General features: G+C 41.3%; 1 protein-coding gene across 1 annotated transcript; it reads left to right on the top strand.

Moving 5' to 3' along the window:
- The first annotated feature begins 216 nt into the window (after positions 1 to 216).
- LOC115385632 (uncharacterized) lies at positions 217 to 5,632 on the top strand. The gene is made up of 2 exons (XM_030087702.1): positions 217 to 5,185; positions 5,279 to 5,632. The coding sequence occupies exon 1, from the start codon at positions 217 to 219 to the stop codon at positions 4,738 to 4,740; it is 4,524 nt and encodes a 1,507-aa protein (XP_029943562.1). The 3' UTR covers positions 4,741 to 5,185; positions 5,279 to 5,632.
- The last annotated feature ends 3,758 nt before the right edge of the window (positions 5,633 to 9,390 follow it).

The following is a 9,390-nucleotide window of genomic DNA, read 5'->3' as shown; positions in this document are numbered from 1 at the left end:
GTGCTTCCTAGGTTAGAAAATCAGGATTTAATGATTCGAGTTAAATTAAAAAGGAAACTCTCCTACAAAGGACATTATGAATATCAATATGTCAACACAAGTAAAGTTCATAGTGCACTGGAAAACTTAAAACAGAATAACAAATGGTATAAAGATGTGGAAATTAATACTGATTGGAAAAATCCGCTTGAAAAAGACACAAATGATGATGATAAAATGGACAACGCTGAAGATTTCGACACACAGGACGAGCACATTAATGACCAGCAGCAGCATGGCATGTACTTGGACACATGTATGCAGCCAGTAGATGTTGCACAGGAAGTACTGGATCACCATTTTGACAGTGTTCTATCAGTAGCCCCAGCAGAAGGTAACACTCCTGTACGTTTGCTTACAGATGTCAGCAATGAGGCTAAATGTTTTCCTGCTCTCTTCCCAAAGGGAACTGGTACTTTTCATGACACCAGACCGCACAAGTTGACATTGAGTCGCTATCTAAATGCTAGAATTCTTAATGCTGATGGTCGATTTGGCAGTAATGTAGAGTACATCTTTTATGCACAGTACTTATCAGAAATTAATCAAGTTGTGTCAAATGTTTCTATAGCATTAAGAAAAGGGCATCATGGAGGAGAGAGCAGTCAGATTACATCCTCAATGCTTGCTAGTACAGACTTTGTAAATAATGTGCTACGTTGTGACATGGGCTACAAATTTCTGAAACCTATACGTGGAACACCTGTCTTTTGGCAGCGAGTCCAGAAAGACTTGTTTGCTATGGTCAAGCAGCTCGGTATTCCTACCTGGTTCTGTTCCTTTTCATCGGCAGATTTACGTTGGACAGAATTGATGCAAACTTTTATGGAAGTGCAAAATGTTCAAGGCAATGTAGATGAGATGGACTGGTCCCAAAAATGTAATTTGCTCAACAATAATCCTGTCACAGCAGCAAGAATGTTTGACCATAGGTTTCGTTCTTTTCTACACGACGTGATCATGTCTCCTGCTCAGCCAATCGGTAAGATTATTGACTACTTTTATCGTGTTGAGTTTCAGCAGCGTGGATCTCCACACACACATTGCTTGTTTTGGGTGGAGAATGCACCGAAGATTGGCAGGAACACAGATCAGGAGGTCATAGACTTTATTGATAAATATGTAACATGTGACCTCCCACCTGAAAGTGATGATCTGCATGAGGTTGTGTCCAGTGTTCAAATGCACAGCAAGAAACACTCTAAAAGTTGTAAAAAGAAAGGCACACCATGCAGGTTTAATTTTCCGCGACCTCCAAGCAACAAAACATTTCTGTGTAAGGCAAAAACAGAGCAGCAGCAACAACAGCAGCAGCAAGAGCAACAGGATAACTCTGACGGAGCACAGCAGCAAACTGATGTTAAAACAACTGACCCAGCGACAGTAGCAAAAGAGATCATCAGGAAAGTTAAAGTCGCTCTTTCAAATGAAGAAGCAACCTTTGACAGTGTTGATGCTCTCTTTAGCTCCATGGGTATCGATCAGTCAGTGTTTGAAAAGGCTATGCAGTTAACTACCAAAAAAACTAGCGTGGTTCTTAAACGAAATGTTGATGATGTTTGGGTAAATCAATACAACAAAGATCTCTTGCGTTGTTGGAATGCAAATTTAGACATTCAGTTTGTATGTGATGCATATGCCTGTGTAGTATATATCATCTCCTATATATCAAAAGCAGAAAGGGAAATGGGTTTGCTACTTAAACATGCACAGAATGAGGTGAAAACAAAGGAAAATGTTGATGCAAAACAGGCCCTTAACAAGTTAGGAAGTGTGTTTTTGCATAATAGAGAAGTATCTGCCCAAGAAAGTGTATATCGTCTCACCAACATGCGATTAAAGGAGTGCTCCAGAAATGTCGTATTTGTTCCAACCGGAGACAATATAGTCAGGATGAGTCTTCCTCTCAATGTAATTCAGAAGAGAGCAGAACAAGAAGACCTTAACTCGGACAAAATCTGGATGACCAGCATTACTGATCGTTACAAAAGCAGACCTAAAACAGATGAGTTTAAAGACATGTGTCTCGCTAGTTTTGCTTCAGAATACAGAGTTGTGCCCAAAAGTGAAAAATGTCAAAAGAATGTGATTAAACTGGGTAATGACTGTGGTTTGGTAAAAAAGAGGACAAGGACAAATGCGGCTGTTGTGAGATATGCTCGCTTCTCTCAAACAGAATATCCTGAAAAGCACTACCAAAGCTTGCTTCAGCTGTTCTTGCCTCATTATACAGACCAACAGGTGAAACCCAAACAGTTTGTATCCTTTCAAGAGTTTTACAACACTGGTTCTGTCACCACCAGCAGCAATGAACTTAAATCTGTAAAAGAAGTGGTTGATTTGAACAGGTCCAAGTTTGAAAAAGAAGCTAAAGCAATGGAACTCTGTGAAGAAGCCTTAGAATGTGATGGCTTCCCAGAAGACGCCTGGGCTGATCTATGTCCTGAAGCAGAACTAGAACGATTGGAAAGTGCAGAGGAAATGACTGCTAACAAAGACTTGTTTCCTACGGAAAGAGACGTTATTCCAGATTTACAACCAGAAACAACACCTGTGTCCATAGAGTTCCCAAAACAGAAAATGAGTCATTCTGAAGCACAAACTATCATGAGATCTCTGAATGAGCTACAGTCACAGGTGTTTTACACAATACAGAAGTGGTGCTTGGATACAGTAAACGGTCACAATCCTGCACCTTTTCATGTCTTCCTTTCGGGCGGGGCGGGCACAGGCAAATCCCACTTGATTAAAGCTTTGTACTACGAGACCACAAGACTGTTAGCCAGACTGTCACATAATCCAGATGCCGTTCATGTTTTGCTTACTGCTCCTACAGGTGTAGCTGCTTATAACATTAATGCTACTACAATACACAACACCTTTGCTATCCCTACTAATGTGTCATTGCCGTATCAGCCACTAAAAGAGGAAAAAGTCAATACTTTAAGAGCTGCTTTGAGAGATCTCAAAATATTGATCATTGACGAAATTTCCATGGTTGATCACAAATTACTGGCATACATACATGGCAGAGTGAGGCAAATTAAACAATCTGGCGACTTTGCTCCCTTTGGTAATGTGTCTGTAATAGCTGTTGGAGATTTTTACCAGCTTCCGCCGGTAAAAGGAAAACCTCTTTACACAGACCAAGCAGGGATCGACCTATGGGGCAGTACGTTTAAACATGTAGAGCTGACAGAAGTAGTGCGACAGAAAAATCAAGACTTTGCTGTGACACTAAATCGCATCAGAAAACATAAAAAAGGAGACAAACTCAACGCCCAAGATGAAAAACTGTTAAAACAATGTCAGACTGGCTTGGGTGATGACACAGAGGACCTTCACATTTTTGCAACAAACAGTGACGTAGATGCCCACAACTTTAAGATGTTACACAAGGTATGTTCAGATGTTGTCCAGATTAAAGCACAGGACTTTGAGAAAAATCCTCAAACAGGACGATTTGCCCAAAAGACAACTTCACATGCGTTCAACAAACACACACATTTAAGTGCATTGTTGAGTATCGCTCCAAACGCTCGTGTTATGCTCATTAAAAACATAGACACTTGTGATGGTCTTGTTAATGGAGTCCTTGGCACTGTTTCTCTTATCAAATGTGATGAGAAAACCAAAGTCCCAAAACTTATCTACGTGAAATTTGATGACGACAGGATTGGCAGTAAATTAAGAGCTAAATTTCCTTGTACAGTGCCTGGTCTTCAAAACGCCACACCGGTTGGGCTTGACGAAGACAAAGTCCCCTACAGAGGTGGAATTAGACGACAGTTTCCCTTGCGTCTAGCGTGGGCCTGCACAATCCATAAAGTGCAAGGCTTAACGTTGGAGAAAGCAGTGGTGTCCTTTAAAAAGATTTTCTCTGCTGGCCAAGCTTACGTTGCTTTAAGCCGCGTTACATCTATAGAGAATCTTATTATTCAGGATTTTAAAGCCACTGCTATTTATGCAAAAACAGACATAGATGATTGTTTGCAGAAAATGGGAAACTACATTGAGACTCCATTAACAAGACCAGATGCCTCTCTGAAAGTCTGCTTACTTAATATCCAAGGCTTACAAGCACACATAGCAGACCTAAAACACGACCGCAGGATGTTAGATGCTGACTTGCTGTGTCTCACAGAAACATGGCTGCAACACAACACAGCACAGGGTAACATTGACATGGCAGGATGGACATTTCACTGTAAAGCGAGGTCCCAATCCTACAGTAACCAGGGAGCTTTTTCTGCTTTACAGAAGCAACAGCATGGCGGTGTTGGCTTTTATCATAAAAACCACATCATTTCCAACATTATCAATCTGCCATGCAGTGAGTTGGAAGCAATAATTTTTAACATTCAGCCTATGAACCATAATTACATAGTGCTGTACAGACCACCATCATACCAAATTGGCCTGTTTAAACAAAACCTCAGTGCTGTAGTCAGTCACTTTAATGCATTATCAGGAGGTAAAATAATAATGGGTGACTTTAATGATAATGCTGTTGTGTCAAAGTCTATGGAGAACTTCATGACACAACATGGCTACAGTCAAATCGTTACTTGTCCGACAACAGAGAACGGTACACTGATTGATCATGTTTACATTAAAGATATCGACGCTGCAACTGTCGAAATCCAACTGATGTCAACATACTACAGTTACCATGAATGCCTTTGTATTCATTTTAAGTAGGGCAAACAACATTCAGCTCTGAAGGTGGAAAGTCTGTAGTACCGCATGGGGTGGGGCTCTTTTATTGAGCTTATGAACTTTTTCATGTGTTAGCAACCCTCATCATGCACTTGAGATATCATTTCTGGGTTCAACGTCATGCAGATGCTTGTATGAATCAGTTTTATAGTGCAGGGGAACATTATAACCGGTATGTTATTTATATGTTATTATAAGTGACGACAGACGTGTCCCTAACTGTTTTACACTTCAGGACCTGTGTGAAAATGTGTGGGTTTTTTTGAGTTATATATTTACAGGAGTGCAACAAGCAGTTGGAGCAGAATGATTGACCAACCAAGAGGCCACAGACCGACCCGATCCAGAAAAAGGCCAGAGAGTCCCAGACTGTCAATAAACCTAAAGACATGCAGAAGCAGACACGATTGATTCCCTGCTTTCAGAGGTATGTAAAACAATGTGACTAATCCCTTGTATAAAACAGATCCAATTAATGCTGATCAGCAACTGAAAACTGCTTTCTCTCTCCAAAATACAGGTCCAGCGAAGAGAAACACATCATAGGGAGCTGGCAGAAATGGAAGCTGAACTGAAAGATGACGCCCCAAGAGGAACAACAAGCATGTGGCCCATATAAGAGCAAAAGGAAGAAAGACAACAGAAACAGGACAAACAGTGACTACAGACACTGAGCAGCCTCCTCTGCTCAAGGACAATGACTACAAATTGAACATTTAATAAAAAGGCACACATGTGATTTCTTGCTCTGTCCTATCTCCTTCTCTTTCTGTCCCCTCACCCCAACCGGAATAGCAGAAAGCCGCCACCTCTGAGCCTGGTTCTGCAAAGGTTTCTTCCTGTTAAAAGGGAGTTTTTCCTTTCCACAGTCGCTTATGCTTGCTCATGTGGATCTGTTGGGTCTGCTGCAATCGGCACTTTATAAATAAAGCTAAATTGAACTAAATACAATGTGTTTTTTTCTTTTTTCTTATCACTTGACAATTGTCCTATTACATTGAATTTTTTTCCCTTGTTTGGGTGTGTAATTACATGTATTTTTGCACAACTTTTAAAAGCTCATTTTCTAACATTTCAAGGTCTTGTGAATGTAAAATCCAAAAACAGATGTCTTATGTGTCCTATCTGTTCAGTTGTAGACTTGTTTTTATGTACATATTGCTTATGCTAGTTGAAAGAGGTCATGTGTCTCAAATCTCATGTTCTTTGATCTCAGGATACTTGATTTTATACATACATGGTTTTTACTATAGATCTTCTGCAATAGTTTTACAGAAATGTTACAAAATTAAGTTCTCTACATCTGACATGACTGAAGTTTCCATGTGTGAAGCCTTATCAAGATGAGACTCCAAGCCTGACATTATTGGATATCCATAGTTCTAATCCTTGTGTGCTTTTTGTATATTGAATATAATAGTTATAGAAAAAAATTTATAAATATTGAGGAAAAGTGGAAACATTTAGGTTTGGTTATCACCAGTGCATTTTTTGGAGTGCCAACATTCTTTTAATAACTTTTAGTGAAACCCATCTGTAGATAATAGGCACAAAATTTCATACAGACAGCACTTTAACTATAGGATGACTTTATTGAAAAATACAAGCGTTTTGATTCAAATTCTTCCAAAACAATATGTCGCACATTTAAATGAGTCACTCAGTATGCTTTGGGAATTAGTTTTAATTCATGAGTTCTGTAAATAGACATAGTGATGCAGTTTGCAGCAGAGATAGTGCTCACAAATGGAAATCTCCATCTTGTGGTGAAACTTTGTTACTACACTCACCATGAATCATGCCTGTGTATTCCAGATGGAGTACAACAATTGCTTACAACTTGAACAAATAAAATCCAAAAATATTAAACTAAAAGACACAAAAATTTAAGATTACAATTAACAACGGTGTCTGTCTTATCACTGCTATTCCCTGTTGAAGAGTGATGAAGTGCACAAAATGCATTTATTCACAGCAGTTTCTCCAGTTATTGTTCCCTTTTTGTCTTAGAGTGACAAAAATGTATGCCTTGGAATACAACATGAACTCTAAATAATTTTACTCTTTTCATAGTAGTTTATGTATGGTTAAAAAGTCACAGTGATCAACATTGAACTCAAGTAACTTCTGTCTGAAGTCAATGAGGGGCTGTGTGTTAACTTTGGTCAAAATTCGCCAAAGGGGGGCGCAGTAAACAGAGACATCAAGTGACAAGAAAAGTTGATCAGAGTTGCACAAGGTATGGTGAGTGTGATGTGGGCCTTGCTGGTGGGGGTTTGGCATCGGATCGTGTCATGACGCCTGCGCTGAGCCCGGGGTCCATCGTGGCGAACTTCCGGTTAGGCATCAGGTCGTGCACCGAGCCCATAGTGCCTCATGACGAACTTCAGCTGGCTCCGCTGAGTCCGGGGTCCGAGTTGCGCCGGAGGCTTGGCCCCCTATGAGCACTGCTTGCAGTTCTAGTTAGGGGGCCAAGCCACGGATGGCCAGGGAGCGCGTATGCATCGCATACGCGTTCCCAGGCCAGCCAGGCTGGGAACCCTATTGTATTTGGTCGGATTTTTATTATTATTATTATTTTTATTTTTCCGTATGTAAAAGTCCCGCTGCAGCCCAAACCGTACATGGGAGGGTGGTGCAACTTGGTGGCTTGGTCCCAAACCATGGTCCGACGGAGGACGCAAAAAATCAAAATAATCCACCACCAGGTGGCGCTATAGGCCACATAAATGCATTTTGGGCTATAACTCCTAAACCGTATGTTGTATGTTCAAAAAACTTATATCCTCAGATTCTATGAGTCAAACTGAATCACCTGGGCTAGGCCACGCCCATTTCCGCCTAGAGTTTTTTTCCGCTAGATCGCAAAAACTGAAAAACATACTTTTGCGAACTCCGTCTAGGGGCTTTGTCCGATCCGCGTGAAAATCTGCACATAAAGTCTTCAGTATGGTCTGACCTAAAGTTATCAAAAGAATTTTGCTACGTCAAAATATGCGCAACGTCGGCTTGACCAAACTTTGCCAGCTAGCTAGCTAAACACAAAATTTCACAGATCTTGGTCATAGTAAATGCTAATGCCACCAAACTTGAGATCCTTGGTTGGCACGTGACTGTGGGTGGATGAGCTTAAAGGCGAAAACCTTGGCCACTAGATGGCGCTGTATAGCCTGGAATTTTATATCTCCTAAACGGCATGACCGATTTTTACGAAACGTGGTAGGTATTACCCTAATTCACTCCTAAGGCAATATCTTGAAGATCATCGCGATTGGTCAAAGTGGGTGTGGCTTATTAATATTGTCATGCTGCAGTCCAAACCGTACATGGGAGGGGGATGCAATTGGGTGGGATGGTCCAGAAGCTGAATGCGATGGACTACACAAAAAATGGAATTAATCGGCCAGCAGGTGGCGCTATAAGCCATGCAAACACGTTTTGGGCTATAACTCCCACGCCGTATATCGCACATTCCAAATACTTATATCCCCTGGTTCCCTGAGTAGAACTGAATGACTTGGGCTAAGCCACGCCCATTTCCACTATGATTTTTTTATCGCTAAATGGCAACAACTGAAAAATATACTTTTTCGAACTTCTTCTTGGGGTTTTGTCCAATCTGCACAAAACTTGGCAGATACAGTCTTCAGCTTGTTCTGACCTAAAGTTATCAAAAGAATTTTGCTCCATCAAAATACGTGTAAATGACGCTTGATTAAACTTTACTAGCCAGTTTGCTGAACACAAACTTTTGCATATCTTGGTCATAATGAATGCTAGTACCACCAAACTTGAGGTCCTTGGTTGGCATGCAAGCCCAGAGTCTATCAAGGTGAGCTTCTGCGGGCTCTGTGAAATCTGGGGTCCGAGTTGCGCCGGAGGCTTGGCCCCCTATGAGCACTGCTTGCAGTTCTAGTTAGGGGGCCAAGCCACGGATGGCCCGGGAGCGCGTATGCATCGCATACGCGTTCCCAGGCCAGCCAGGCTGGGAACCCTATTGTATTTGGTCGGATTTTTATTTTTTTTTTTATTTTTCCGTATGTAAAAGTCCCGCTGCAGCCCAAACCGTACATGGGAGGGCGGTGCAATTCGGTGGCTTGGTCCCAAAGCATGGACCGACGGAATACGCAAAAAATCAAATTAATCCACCAGTAGGTGGCGCTATAGGCCACATAAATGCGTTTTGGTCTATAACTCCCACATCGTGTGTCGCACATTCAAAAAACTTATATCCTCAGATTCCCTGGGAAGAACTGAATCACTTGGGCTAGGCCACGCCCATTTCCGCCTATAATTTTTTTTCAGTAGATCGCAAAAACTGAAAAACATACTTTTGCGAACTCCGTCCAGGGGCTTTGTCCGATCCGCGTGAAAATCAGCACATAAAGTCTTCAGAAGGGTCTGACCTTAAGTTATCAAAAGAATTTTGCTATGTTAAAATATGCGGAAACTGTTCTTGACTAAACTTTAGTAGCTAGCTAGCTAAACACAAAGTTTCACAGATCTTGGTCATAATAAATGCAAACACCACCAAACTTGAGATCATTGATTGCCATGTGACTGTGGGTGGATGAACCCAATACCGCGAGCACTGGCCACTAGGTGGCGCTGTAAAGATGGGAAATTTATATC

This window comes from Salarias fasciatus, unplaced genomic scaffold (genome assembly GCF_902148845.1).
Source record: "Salarias fasciatus unplaced genomic scaffold, fSalaFa1.1, whole genome shotgun sequence".
In the NCBI taxonomy this organism is placed as follows: Eukaryota; Metazoa; Chordata; class Actinopteri; order Blenniiformes; family Blenniidae; genus Salarias; species Salarias fasciatus.
Note: the sequence above shows the minus strand (reverse complement) of the source record. Positions and strands in the feature narration are given on the sequence as shown.

Bases quoted from the DNA above. Each gene is read 5' to 3' on its own strand.
- LOC115385632 (XM_030087702.1), top strand. From the start codon at position 217: ATGGACAACGCTGAAGATTTCGACACACAGGACGAGCACATTAATGAC.